This window comes from Peromyscus eremicus, chromosome 4 (genome assembly GCF_949786415.1).
Source record: "Peromyscus eremicus chromosome 4, PerEre_H2_v1, whole genome shotgun sequence".
NCBI lineage: Eukaryota > Metazoa > Chordata > Mammalia > Rodentia > Cricetidae > Peromyscus > Peromyscus eremicus.
Genome location: NC_081419.1, coordinates 14838421 through 14852576, shown reverse-complemented (window position 1 = coordinate 14852576; position 14156 = coordinate 14838421). Strand labels below are relative to the sequence as shown.

The 14156-nt window shown below is 53.7% G+C and overlaps 2 protein-coding genes and 1 long non-coding RNA gene across 7 annotated transcripts; 2 read left to right on the top strand and 1 right to left on the bottom strand.

The window, feature by feature from the left end:
- The first annotated feature begins 1147 nt into the window (after positions 1–1147).
- Positions 1148–3703, top strand: LOC131909042 (uncharacterized). Its single transcript, XR_009378729.1, has 2 exons — positions 1148–1785; positions 2176–3703. It is a non-coding gene; the product is annotated as an uncharacterized LOC131909042 (long non-coding RNA).
- A 2674-nt stretch (positions 3704–6377) lies between these two features.
- Positions 6378–7996, top strand: Paxx (PAXX non-homologous end joining factor). 5 transcript variants are annotated; one of them, XM_059259107.1, is made up of 7 exons: positions 6378–6700; positions 6772–6832; positions 6992–7044; positions 7119–7309; positions 7403–7471; positions 7627–7711; positions 7788–7996. In XM_059259107.1, the coding sequence occupies exons 1-7, from the start codon at positions 6573–6575 to the stop codon at positions 7804–7806; spliced, it is 606 nt and encodes a 201-aa protein (XP_059115090.1). In that variant the 5' UTR covers positions 6378–6572; the 3' UTR covers positions 7807–7996. The 5 variants fall into 5 exon arrangements, with proteins under 5 accessions (XP_059115090.1, XP_059115085.1, XP_059115086.1 ...); XM_059259104.1 differs by having other exon boundaries at positions 6381–6700; positions 7784–7996; XM_059259105.1 differs by having other exon boundaries at positions 6384–6700; positions 6995–7044; positions 7784–7996.
- A 761-nt stretch (positions 7997–8757) lies between these two features.
- Clic3 (chloride intracellular channel 3) lies at positions 8758–10764 on the bottom strand. Its single transcript, XM_059259101.1, has 6 exons — positions 10636–10764; positions 9765–9874; positions 9561–9686; positions 9307–9413; positions 9051–9226; positions 8758–8970 (listed from the first exon to the last, which is right to left on the bottom strand). Exons 1-6 carry the CDS (start codon positions 10669–10671, stop codon positions 8812–8814), a joined length of 714 nt encoding a protein of 237 aa, XP_059115084.1. The 5' UTR covers positions 10672–10764; the 3' UTR covers positions 8758–8811.
- Between the last annotated feature and the right edge of the window lie 3392 nt (positions 10765–14156).

Genomic DNA, 14156 nt, shown 5'->3' with positions numbered 1-14156 from the left:
TGCTGGATTTGGCACCTACCCTGCATAGGGCTCCAACCTCACCACATGCCCCAACCCCACTAGCCACGGCCCCTTCAAGCTGCTGACCACAACCAGGCCTGGGCTGGGCTGGTGAAGGTTAGTCACTTAATAGCTAATCCCTTAGACATGTGTCCACCCCTGCCCTGACAGTAGCCACTCAGGCAGGAAGAGGCTCCAGGGAGCCTCACATCCCATAAACTTTCAAGGTGTGGGATTAGAACCTTTGGATTGGGCAGTAAGCTGAGGGACAAAAAAGAGCTATTTGGTCGGGCGGTGGTGGTGCACACCTTTAATCCCAGTACCCAGCACTCGGGAGACAGAGGCAGGCAGATCTCAGTGAGTTCGAGGCCAGCCTGGTCTATAAAGAGAGTTCCAGGGCAGCCAGGGCTGTTACACAGAGAAACCTGGTCTCAAAAAGGCAAAAAAAAAAAAAAGAGCTGTATGTTTGGTAGCTGCTAGAAGAGCATCTGTGCTCCCATGGACAGAGCAGGCTGAAGAGAGCCTACCGACCTGTACCTCTGCCCACTCCGGAGAAGCAACCAAGTCAGGTGCAATTCCATCAGTGGCCTATCCCGGTGGGTTGTGGCCTAGGACAGGACAGGCATCTCAGGGCATCTTGGGAACATGGAGTTCACTCAGAGGAAGCCACCCCAGCTCTTCTACCCCGAGGATCCTCCACAATGCTGTAGGCTCTGCGGGTTAGTCTCTAGGCTGGGCTCAGATCCCCATCCAGGACAACTTTGTCTCTCACACCCATTTCACCTGCTTGTTTCTCCATCCCAGGCTCCTGTCTACACATTCTTTCATTCCAGCTTGTCAGGGCCTTGGACTTCAAGAAAGACCTCCATCTGCTTGCTGCATTGGACCAGGAGTGGGCTTTCGAGTATGAGTACACTGTCCAGAACCCCCAGTTGGAATACATTGCCTCAGTTTCCCAGCACTGGGCTGGGGTTGATCTAGGTACAGAAGCTGTGGGTGCCGGACACTGAGCCTCGGCAGGGAAGCATCCTGGCAAGATGAGGTAAGCTCTTACAGGATGCAGAGGTTTCCATACAGCTCGCCTGCTCTACCCTGCAGTTCAGGGCACCTGGTACATAGTTGGGGCTGTGTCAGATGACTAGATGGCCAGCAGTGTCGTTTGGCAACAGGGAAAGAAGTGGGGGCGGGGTACCTCATTATGTAAGCTGCAGGATTGGCAAAGGGGGCAAGCCTTCCTGAGTGGAGTGTCCCAGGGGTGGCTTCCATATTGTGGATCTTCCTAGGTAGGCCTCCTTGAGTCCTGGTCCCAAGCCACCTCTCACTCTTAGCCACGGCCTAGAGTGACATTCATGTGCCCTTCACGTACTACCAGCACTTGGCTGTGTTATACTTCAGGACAGAGAAGTTGGGCATTCAGAATGCCTGGCAGCAGCGCTACAGTGGGTTGGCATAGGGGCTGGTCCTGATAAGCCATGGGACCAGACACAGGCCCCTCCCCAGAGCAGTGGCCCCAGCCTGGGTGGGAGTACCGCCCGGGTTCACATCTCATCACTTGCTCACTCACAGAGAAAGAAACTTTGTTTCTCAATGTGTCTTCTTAGGACTTCCAGAGTCTGGAGCAGGGGGCCCAGACTCCACAAACCCTACCCCATCTTTGTCCCTGCCCATCTGTGCTCAAGACCTTCCTTGCCTGCCCTCAGTCCACACCCCATAGATGTTTCCTGAAGGTGCACAGAAGATGCATTGGCTGGCACCCCAGCTAGGGTGCCCTGCTGCCTACATCAGGTGAGTGCTGCCTCCAACCCAGCTCAGGGCAGCAGGAGCCAGGACATTGAAGATCCAGACTGTAGAGACCCACAGAGGTTTCCTAGTGAGAACTTACTCAGGGTCCAAGAATCTGAGCTTGCTTTACCCAGCATGGGATGATTATCAGGGTTTGGTAACACAGTTGTGGTTACCAGGTGTTTGAAAGGGTCTACAGCTGGCTGTGCAGTGTGCTTTGATCTAGCAAGGGGGAAGTCTTTTGCCCCGCCCCTTGGTGTTAGAAAAAGTCCTTTTGAAGATTGAGAAGGAACCGTTGGGTTTTGATCCAGATCCTCCCGAAGCTATCCTGTGTTTCTGTCTGTCTCCTCCGAATCTATCTACAAGTTTCTTATCTCTCTCTCCTCCTTATAGGGACCCTTTAAAAGGTGGGAGCTGGCATCCCACACCAGACTGGTCACATAAACCCAGAGTCACCCTACAGACTGCAAACCAGGATGGAAGTCCCAGAGGACAGACACCCTTTGACTGTCTAGGCCAGGTGAGAGGAGAGAATGTCCAGGTTAGCACAGGCAGGAGACTATCATTAGCTGAGGTGGAGGACTAAGGGAAGAGGCAAAGGTGTGCATGAGACCTGCTTTCTCAACAGATCGGTATACTGGTGCGCTGGCATAGGTGAGTACCCTTGGAGATCCCTCCCAAAGCCCCACCCCAACCTCAACTGCAACAGGGGTGGTCTCTGGTATGGAGAAGGCAGGGAAGCCTGGTCACCACAGCTCCAAGCAGTTCCCCTAACCCACTACACCCTCACCCCCACTTTAGCAATGCTTGGGGACTGGCTACACCTGCTCCTTGTTTTGCAGTGACGGATCCAGACATCCAGAGCCCAGTTGGGATTGTGCTGCCTATGTGCTGGATCTTCACCCGAAGAGCTCCTGGTTTCTCTGTACAGCTCCCCAAGCTGACAGAAGCAGTATTTGACAGGGAAAGGCAGAGAGTGGGTGGTAGGTGTCAGGGACTCCAACCACATGAGCTGAGTCCCTCAGGACAGTACCTGCAGGGCTGGGTGCAGTTATGCACCCTGGGTGCTGGGTAAGGGCGGGACCTTGGTTCTGCAGGAGGAAGACCCAAATGTGCCTGAGGGTCCTTCTTGGATCCTGTAGACCCCAGCAGCCCATTTGAGAGTAAAGTGCTGCTGGCTTAGCTGCCCAGAAGCTCCTGGCTTGGGACAGCAATTACACGTGGCAAGCCATACCCCACCCTGCCCTGTGTGTGCCCTGGGCCCTGGGAGCCACTGCAGACAGGTTCAGCCTGCAAGTATCTCAAAATATAAGGCCGTTGAGATGTCTCAGAAGGTAAAGGTACTTGCTGCTAAGTCTTATGACCTGAGTTTGATTCCTGGGACCCAAGGGTGGAGGAAGAAAGCCAAGTCATACAAGTTGCTCTCTGGCCTCCACATTTGCTCCGTGGCACACACTCAAATCCATAATGTAAAAAATAATAATAAGGGCAATGATTGAGGAAGACAGCAAATATTGACCTCTGACCTCGGCTTGCATGTGTGCGCATGTGCACTTTCACATACATGTGCACACTTGAATATGTACAACACACACAAAAAGGTAAGAGTACTACTGCTGTGTTTGCACAGGACAGTGTAGTCTTGCTCATTTAATCTTGTGTGTGTGTGTGTGCGTGCGTGTGTGTGTGTGTGTGTGTGTATATATGTGTATGTGTGCTGGGGCCCTGCTGTCTATCCCAGCCGACCAGGTCCCTGAGATCCTTTGGCTTCAGCCTTCCTAACTGGCTTTACAAGTGTGTTCCACTGTGCCCAGCAGCACCATTGTCTTGAAAAGACAAGACTGTCCTGAAATTTTTGAGAGTAAAGTTCAATGTTGTCTGTAATGTAACTTTAATAAAATTAAATTAAATTTAAAAAATACTGATTGTGAATTTGTCAAAATGTTGATAATTTTCCCATCTGGGGCTCATTATGCTATTGTTGCTGCTTTCTAGTTGGTCTGAAATTTTTCAGTCAAAAAAAAGAAATTCCTGTCTTTCCTGACTACTTTTCTTGATTGGGGCTGATTGGGCTGAGAGGTTCACAGAGAAAAGAAGTACACACATACCCCTTTGTGCATGCACCCCAGTGGTCAGCCAGCCCCTTTAATGCCCAGTACCTTCTGGTCTCCAGGACTTGGCCAACGGTGAGCCCTGTCACTCATTTGAAGGCTTGGGGTCTGGCCAGTGGGGAAGTGCCCACCAAGCTAGAAGTCCTGCTCCCGTCTGCTCCTGTGGCCACGGTGGTGCCTGCAAGGCGTGGGCAATGTTCAGTCAGCCCAGCAAAACCCGAGTTCCCAACCCAGAGGTGTGTAGTGAGAAACGATGCCTGAGCACTTGATTCATGTTCTATACCTTGTCATAGACCAAGAGGAGAGGTCTCCTAGGCCACGCAGCGACAGAGACAAGGCAGACCTTCCTGCACACCAGTTCAGCTTCACCTCCATGGACTCCCAAGAGGGTCTGGAATGGGGAGAGGCAGGCTGCCCTCCGTAGCCTCAAGGACACCACACCCTTCATTCTGGGGTTAGGAGTCCTAGTTCCTGGGAGTCCAGGAGTGATCGTTCCCTGTCGTCAGAGGTTAGTCCATGCACTGCACTACCCTAGTATGGCCACAAGGGGCAGCTCTCAGCCAGTTCTTCAACCAGAAACAAAGTGTGTCAACTCACTTATAACAGTATTACAAGCTATGTCAAATCTTGCCCTTAATGCTCAAAATCCCTGGACCCAATGGGTCCCACCTTACCTAGAGTGGCCTTGGCATGCTGCTTGAGCAGGCCTTAAATTCCTTGGTTCAATGGGCTAGAGAGATAGCTCAATAGTTAAGAGTAGTTGCTGCTCTTCCAAAGGACCCAAGTTCAATTCCCAGCACCTACATGGTAACTCACAACTGCCTGTAATTCCAGCTTCAGGGAATCTTTTGGATTCTACGAGTATCTGCACTCACATGTACATAGGCACACACATATACATATAATTTAAAAATTAAAGAAAATATTCCTTGTTTCAAACCATGGTCCTGCCTCAGCCCCCGGAGTGGTTGGGGCCACTGCTGTGCCTAGCTCACTGCCTAAGCACTGAAGACACAAAATTGGAAAAACAAACAACAAAGCCACAACCACCCCAACAAGAACCCAGCAGCTTCCTAGACTGAGAATCAGATCACTGTAGAATTCAGCAGTTTACACGATAAGCTGTGTTGTCTCTGGGTCCGTAAGGTCTGGTGCAGACCCTCTGGCGGAAGAGGACCTGCTGCTTCCCAGGCCCAGGGTCTGGACAGGCTCTGCCTTAGTTTCCTCACTAGCAGGCCTCCTTACTTTGTTAGTCAAAGGTGTCCTGGGCTGCCTTGTTGTGGTGAGGAATACAAGAGGGATTGGGAGAAGTGACAGCCCTCACTTCTGCCGTATTCCAGTGGCTAGAAGCAGGACTTTAGGAGCAGTTTCTGGGAGGGGTCATTTGAGGGTGGAAATGCAAGCCGACGTCAAGACTGTCCTAGAGAATCCTAAAACCACAGTGACAAGCAGGGGAAATAACTAATGGCATGGGAGAGAGGGAGAGAGATGGGCAGAGTTGAAATGTTCTTCGCAGAAGCCTCAAGAAAAGTCTTTCGAAAGTTGCTGTTTCAGCAAAGAGCTAAGGGTAGTATACAGGGCTGGGGACAGGAAACAACCCACACCAAGGCTCTGAGGCAGGAGCCTCATCAGGCCTGAAAAAGGTGGGAACTGAGGTATGTTTAGCTGGCGGCACCCTTCAAATACGTTAGCTACAACAATTCACAGAGTCAGTAACCACTCTCCCCGTGGCTCTCATAGGGTCATGACAGCCCTCTTGCACAGCCTTGGGAAGACTTCTGTTCCCATCCAGGCCTCCTCCTGAGCACACCCTTTACCGGGCTCCACCCTCTGTGGATAGCACCTCAAACACCAGCTCGTATTCTGTAGCCCCTGATGTGGATTCCGATCAGCACTTTGCCGAAACCTGAGTGCTGTCCTGTTGATTATTCATCTCTTGCATTAGATCTCAAGTTCCAGAGACCTTGTGTTGGTCAAGGTGTCCTCAGATAAAACATCACGGAGCGTGGGGGTCGGAGGGGTCAGACAATGGGAGGATAGTGTATGGAGTAGGGAGGCTTCCCTGTTTGCACTGTTTACCAAACACACTGTACTCAGTCTTGCATTTTGGTTTGTTACAATTCAGTGTGGAAAGAGTTGTGTTTGTATCTGAAGTGACAAGTAGGTCTGGAGGCCTCCTGGATCAGCCCATGGGGGATGTTTAGGAAAGAGGACCAGCATTGAAAAGCAGCAGGTGTGCGCGCGGTCGCTAGGAAGGACCCCGAAGAGCCGAGGGGCACAAGAAGTGAGGCCCTTATAGATTTCTGCTAGGGTGCAAGGGCCAAAGGAAAGGAGCCCGGTATATCACTGAGGAGCCTACTTCCGAAGGGGTTAGAGCTCTAAGTCCCGCCCTCTAGTCCCGCCTCGCTCTAAACCCCGTCCCCGAGGTGCCTCCAGCCCCGCCCCAAGCACTAAGCTCCACCCTCTAGTTCGGCCCTATGAGCTAGGCCTGATCTCCGGAAACACTGGCAGCCCTGGGTACAGCCCCGCCCCGCAGTCTTGTCCTTCCGTCCTTCCAGACACCAGAAGCTCCGCCCCCGAGCGGACTCCGTAGCTTGCGAGTCACCAAGTTCGTACTTCTGCGCAGGCGCCCTCAACCCACAATAGGTTTGGCTCCTGGGGTGAAACCGCTTTGCTGCCATGGCCCCTCCGCCGCTGTCGTCTCCGCCGCTTTGCATCCTGCCATCAGGCTCAGGCCCTCCCCGCTTCGTGTGCTACTGTGAGCCGGAGGATGGTGGAGACCGGGACGGCGGCGGCTTCAACCTCTAGTGAGTGGGGTCTAGGGATGTGGGGTGCGGGAGTGCAGCGGCCGCTGTGCCTGACAGCCCCTCCCGCCCAGTGTGACGGACGCCGCGGAGCTCTGGAGCACCTGCTTCTCGCCTGACAGCCTGGCAACGCGCGTGCGTACCAGCACTGGGGATGGGAGACATCTGGGAGCCTAGCACCCCCTTACTCTCCCCCCTTTGGCTATGGTCCTAATAGTATTCCAAGGTTGGGCAGTTTGGAGTGTCCAGTGGGTCCAGGGTCTCGGGCTGTCAGTGACAATTCCGTGTTCCCAGCAGAAAGCCCGATTTGGTCTAAGTGGGACTGAGGACATCCCTTCCCGGTTCAGGTGAGTCCCAATTAGGGAGGCCACGTGGGTGAGGAACTCGGAATAGGGTTAAAACACATCCTCTCTCTCTGTAGGGCAGCCTGCCAGCAGCAAGCAGTGACTGTAAGCCTGCAAGAGGATAGAGCCTTGATGACCCTCTCAGGAGACGCCTCTGCACTAACCTTTGACCTCTCCAAGGTGCCCAGCCCAGAGGCAGCCCCCAAGCTACAGGCTTTGACTCTCAGCCTGGCAGAGCGTGTGTACAACCTAGAGAGGCGCCTAGCAGGTAGGCTATATGTGAGCACCTGTACCCTCACTCGAGGACCTGCTTTTGCGTACCCTCTTGGCATTGAGTGGGGTGCCCATGGCTTTCTCCCAGCTGCAGAAGAGACCGCCACTAGTCCCAGGAAGAACACCCATCCAGTGGGCCCTCAGCTTTTCTTACCAGGTAAGAGGTAGGCCTGGCATGTAGGTTGGGGCTAATCTTTCTCTGGAACTGCCTCCCCGGGTGCCTCATGTTCTAGAGAGAATCTTTCAGTGTGGACAGAGTTCTGGTCAGAGTTCTTTTGGGTTCAAGATTTCTCTGATCTGATTTTCCGGCAGAACTTGATCACCAGAGAGGCAGCTCTGGACTTGGGGTCAGGAGACGGTGTCCAGGGGAGTCTCTCATCAACCCTGGCTTCAAAAGGTACTTGCCACATGTCTTTCCTACCCTGGTCTCTTCCCTTTCCTCTATGCATTACATACTCTTGTCTTCTAGCAAGAGACCAGCTAGCGGTGTAGACTTCGATGAGACCTGAAAATACAGCAGAGCCTGTGACCTTGCCAGGAGCCTATCTACAAGGAAAGGGGTAGATCTGAAACCCCCACCAATCAGAGAAGCCCCTTGCTTAACTTGCTGCCTGCTCCTACTGTTGGGCAGGAATGCCTCTCATCCCTTCCTGGTGAAATAAACTGCTCTCTTGGGTAGAAATGCTAGGCCAGACTTGACTGGTGAGGATCGGCCTTGGGGGGGAGGCCAGAGAAGACCCTTTTGGTGTGGAGCTCCAGGATGCGAACAGGTGCATCAGGCTCTGGGCATCCAGGAGGCTCTCCTGGCTAGATCTAGGGTAGAGCTTTCTTAGACTGACTGTGTTGTTTCTGCATGGCCAGCCCAGAAGCTGAGACGGTCCCAGCCTGGTAGGGCCAGGACTTCATAAGGCTTGGAATGCTGTCCCACACTTCTAAGCCCCACCCAGGCAAGACAGGTCACACCTGTCCCACACAGAGATGCACAGAGGAGTTGTCTTGGGGAAGATGGCGTATTTGGAAGGCCACTACAGAGTGTCAGGCAGCGGAAGCCCCTTCTAGGAGGAGGTGGGGTTGGCCCACAGCCTGTGGCAGGACTAAAGAATGTAGGCCTGCCACCACCCACCTGGCCAGGATCCCGGAGGTTGAGCTCCATGGGGCTCTGCTCCCCACCCTTCTTGGCCATCCAGGGCACCGCGCCCAGCCCTGGCCTGACTGGTTTGGGAGACTAATCCAGTCCCCTAGATCCCTGATGCCACTGTGCCAGGGCAACTGTAGGGGGCCCCAGGCCTTTGCTAGCACCATGGAGAGGATGAGCTGTACCTTGCCTACTGGACTCTCGCCCTCATCATTTTAGACTGCTTCTTGATCTATGCTTCTCACCATGGGGTTGGGCTGGCGTAATTGTGGGCCTCTGGCCACTTGGATGTTCAGGACACGCTTAACTTGGGGCAGAGATGCCTTTATGGGGCTGCAGATGAGTGTATGGAGTCAGGGGTGCTAACGGGGGTGCACAGCAGGCTGATAAGCTGCCAGGATCTCGGCACTATGTGGACACGTATACTTGAACTCCTTCTCCTGCAGGGCACTGTCCAGGTAGCGGCGGACACCACACAGTTCCTCAGGGATGGGCATCTGGCGGAAGTGTGCACACACGGTCTGTGGGTACAACAGTGTGTGATTACGGGCCTCGCTCGATGGCCTTTCTCCCCACACCTACCAGTTGGTCCCTAGCTTACATCTACAATATGCAGCTTGGGCAGCAGGCTGCAGTCAGCCAGTGTGAACTGGTCACCGTCTAGGAAGCGGCGTCGGGACTCACGAAGTTGTGGCTCCCTTTCTAGTTCATGGTCCAGTGGTGCACGCAGGTAGCTGTCCAGCCTGGTCAGGGCCCGGAGCAGCTGCTGATATAGGGCTTGGGGGCAATGGCACAGTAAGGACTCAGCCTTGGTCTTGGATTGGCCCTCCTGCCCGTACCTTCTGGCTGTGTCTCACCATTGTCCTGTGTAGGTACTGGGTTCTTGATGAAGGCAGAAAACTTGTGGAAGATGTCATTTCCTGCCGTGTTGGACTCCCGGTACCTAGGTGCCAGGCTAGGGAAGCTGTAGATGTGAGTGATTTGAGAACTCCAGTCAGATCCTCAACATACGCTCTGTCTCGAAGCACCCTTCCTAGGCACTCTCCCAGGGAGTCCCCCCACCACCACCAGGGAGTCCCATCTTTGCCCTCCTTCCCCCTCCGGTGCTCACTCAGGTGGCCTCAGCGTCGCCTCTAGAAACTCCTCAATCTGCAGCGTGTCTGTCTTGGCCTCCCCATCATAGAGCAAGATGGGCAGCTGTGAGCCCGGCGCGAAGTCCTTCAGCACATCCAACGCCCTGTGGGCACCAGGCAGAAGGGAGGTGGCTGGCCTGAGGGGGGCAGAAGCCAGGGAGGGGTCCAGGGCTGCGTCTCACCTTCGTGTGTCCACTGTGGTGAGTGTGAAGGGCACACCCTTGAGGAGCAGGACCATGAAGAGCCGTTGGCAGGAAGGGCAGTGGCCCACACTCTCGCCGTCTTCACTGGCCTGGGTGGGTGGAGCAGGGGTGTTGGGCTGGGAGCAGACTCAGGATCCCCATACCTGGCTGGGTGGGAACCTGCCTCCCACTGCCATTGGCTCTGAGGCACACCAGGACTCTGGCCTGGCTGGGCATGGCATCTACAAGTGTCTGGTGAGAGCCCTTGACCTGATCCCTGGAATGGGGAAAGCTAGAGATGCTGGGAACCTGGAGGCAGGTAGGGACGGTGCCTGCCTGGGCTTGGGGTCCTGCCACCGTCCTTTCCTTCCAGAGCCAGAGAGTCCTAGTCACAGAAACTGGCTACAGGGTGGGGTAGGCCAGAGAGTCATCTCCTAAGTGATCAACCCACACAGCTGGGTATTGAAGCTGACAGCTCAGCCCAGGGAAGTGGCCAAAGAGGAGGCCAGGACCTGCCCCCACTCAGATCCGAGCACTGGCCTGGGAGCTAATGGGGCTATCTGGCAAGCCCCCTTCTGGCACATGAACCTGAATCTCTAGCTGAATCTCTGGTACAAGCTACCAGACTGACACCTCCCCACCATGGGGCTTTCTCCCAGGGCTGGGCCAGGTCCAGGAGCCAAAGTGAAGAGCAGGACCCAGGCTATCTGATGCCCCCACCATGGAGACTCCTCCCCCAGGCTGCCAGACTGTTGAGTCCTGTGTGGGGCAGCTTCAGCCCACCACAGGGGAAGGGCACCCTTAGGAAGACCCACCCCTCAGCCTTGCACAAAAAAACAGAACACCCCTTCCAGCCCAGCCTGCCCAGAACCTTCACAAACAGCTGGAGCTTGGTGGTTTCGGCCATGGTAGGAGCTGAGGCATCCGGCGGCAGCACAGGGCACAGGGTGTGCCTTGGGAGCTCTTTAAATCTCCCTGGATGCCCCACCCTCCCCAGTCTGTGGGCCCGCCCCACAGAACCACCTAGGCAGCAGATAGGATGCCAAGGCAGAGCCAGCTGTCTGTAAAGACCAGTGTGTCCATGCATAACAGTGACCACGGGGAGCCCGAGTCTCGGGGCTGGCTGTGAGTATGGGAGACTGGCTCCCAGCGAAAGACGGAAGCCTCAGTGTGATTGTGATGAGGCCCGTGTGGTGAATGCAAATTGGGGGGTGAGGAGGTCAGGGGAGACCAGGGGCATAGAGTACTACTAGCCTGGAAGGGGAAGTTCTGGATTGGAGCCACGCTACACTGATCTCAGCCCAGCGCCTGCTTCACAGCCCTCCGCAGCAAATCCTCTTCATTGTCAAATCTTTATCTAAAAATGCCTCAGTTTGCCCTTCTGGAAGAGATGCCCCCTCCCTCCAACAAAGGCCAGCCAGGTAGGGCCCTCTGCCCTCAGGGCGGGCCCACATTCCTGACATGTTCATGGCTGGCAGGCTGATAAGCCTGGGTTTTGATGTTTAACCCAGCTGGGCAGGGGATTCCATGCCCCATCCTGTCCACACAGGCTCCGAGCAGGTTTCTTACTCTTAACCTTAACCTTCAGACGGCACCAGGAAGGGTTAGGAGCTGCTACCTGCTGGCTGAGGAGCTGGGAATGTGGTCCCCAGCAGAAAGGAAAAGGCCAGGATAGTCTGACCCTACCAGGCACATACCTGCCACTCACTCAGGCTTCCTGAGCCCACTGGGGTCCACAGTGTGAGTTTCTTTGGCATTTGATAGCAGGCCGCCCTGCAGGAGACTTGGCCTTCAGAACTTGTGCTCCCGGAGGACTGGCACTGCCCACGGCTAAGACCAGGACCTGTTGATTGCTTTCCTCTCTCTGGTAGGTTGGTGCCATCCAGGCTGGATAATGCAGCCGAGGTGGCTCCGTACCTGCCCACTCACCTGCTCACATGCCTGACTCTGGCCAGTGCCTCAGCTGTCCCAGGCATCCTGCTCCCTGAGCCCCGTCTGATCACTTCCCTGATCTCAGCTGGGCTCCCAGACAGGTACAATGCAGCTCTGACATCCTTGGAGCTTGCATTTGTGCCAGAGTCTCAGTTTCCCCTCTGACTCTTGCCTTAACTCCTAGAGCCAGTTTTATTTTGGCATCTCACTGACATGGTCAGCTTTCTGCTTTGTGGTTTTCTGTCCTCTGCAGGCAGATCACCACTGCAGCCCCTGAAGCCTTTCCAAACTGCCAGTGGTCACCAGACAGGCCCTGTGTTTACATATTTTTGCAAAGCTGCCCTTAGAAATGCACAAGAAAGGGTGAGGTGGGCAGACAGCATGAGCAGTGGTGTGTGTGTGGGGGGGGAACACACCTCAAGAACCAAGCCAAAGTGCTGCAGCCTCTTTACGGTTACAGGCGGCGGCGGGGTTGTGGACGGGTCCTGTGTCGGTCTGCGGGTGGTAGGAACCATCCATGCTCTGCTCTCCTGCTCATCATCTCCTGGAGTCAGCTCCAGTTTGCCTCCCAAACTCCAGGGTCACCGCACCACTGAACTGTGTCCCTCGCAGGGAGTGGGAATAGAGATGGGCCCACAAGTGCATGCCAACAGGAGTGGGTATTGTAGGTTTTTTGTGTGCCCCCAAAAGCTTCATGTATTGGAATCTTAAACCCCAGGGCCTGAAACTTTATTGGGAGATAGTGTCCTTAAAGAGGCAATCGGATTGAAAATGAGACCGGCCAGTAGGCTCTAATTCAACGTGACCATGTCCTTTCCAAAGGGGAGATCTGTGGCTAGGGTACATTCCAGTGGTAGAGAGCTTGCCTGGCATGCGCGGCCCTGCGTTCGATTTTCAGCACCGCAAAGGGGATAGAGGATGTTTGAACACAGACATGGTCGCAGAACATCCTGCGAACATGATGCAGAGGAGCGCAGAATGACACACCTATGCTCCAAGGATTGTGGAAGGCAAAGTCCAGGAGCTGGGGAAGGGCCTGAAACACACCTTCCCTCAAGCTTTTAGTGAAGCCAGCCTGCCCTAACGCCAGGCTCCTCTTTGTATAGCCGCCACAGCAAACCAATACAAACAGGGTAACACAGAGATCGGGAAAAAAAAGCAGCATTAGCATGCAGGATTATGAGCTTCTGCTGGTCTATTCTGAGCCAGAGACATCTGTAGGCAACTTCTTTTTGTTGCTGTTGTTTGTTTTGTTTTTGTTTTTGTTTTTCAAGACATGGTTTCTCTATGTAACAACTCTGACTGTCCTAGAACTCACTTTGTAGACCAGGCTTGGCCTCGGACTCACAGAGATCCACCTGCCTCTGCCTCCTGAGTGCTGGGAGTAAAGGCGTGCGCCACTACCTGAAGGTAACTTCTGACAGAGGTACACACACCAACTTTTGCTCTGTTCAGACATGTGTGTTTCCAACCTGTGAATTTGTGTGAGTTGTAAATAGTTTATTTATTTAGTTAGTTTTTTTGTTTGTTTGTTTTTTTGAGATACCTATTTGTTTATTTGGTTTTTGGAGATAGTGGTTCTCTGTGTACTCCTGGCTGTTCTGGAACTCTCTTTGTAGACTAGACAGGCCTGGAACCCAGGTAGATCTGCCTGCCTTGGCTTCCTGAGTACTGGGACTAAAGGCGTGTGCCACCATGGCCAATAGTTGAAATATTTTAAAGGAAGGAGAAAAGCCTGGTGATGCAGGCCTGCCATCCCATCTACTTAGGAGGCTGAGGCAGGAGGATCATAAATCCAGGGGGACTTAGGGAGGCTTTGTCTCAAACAAACAAACAAAGTAAAAAGGTTGTGTGCAGCTGGCTCAGAGGTATAGCAATTCCCTAATGTGTGGGGCCCTTCAATCTAACTCCACCAGTACCCCACCCTCCAAAAAATTAAATGCTGCCCACTTTAACTGAACCCATGGTTTGCCCAGACCATAGGACCTTGCCCAGAAGTCTCTACTACATACAGAGCATCTTCTGGAGCTGCTAGACCCAAGACTGCCTCATGTCCCCCTCCTTATACCTCTGACTCCCTGATAAAATTGAGATTGTCTCTTATAAAAGTCCTGCTCCCATACACAGTTTCAACTGTGGGTTTTTTTGTTTTGTTTTGTTTTGTTTTTTTTAGATATGGTCTCATGTAGCCTAGGCTGGCCTTGATCTCCTGATCCTCATACCTCTACTTCTCAAGTGCTGAGGTTACAGATGTATGTCATCATACTTGGCCCCTACCAGCTGGGAGGGTTGTGTCTCCCTTCTCTTCTGAAGGGAGACACAAACTTGTTAGGGTGAGGGGCTGGGGTACATTGGAGTATTGGTGGGGATTTACTCCGATATTTCCGAGCTCTGCCTGTAGAAAGTACCTAGGTGTGGTAACATGCCCATAGTAGACCTAGTACCAAGATCCTCGATCTC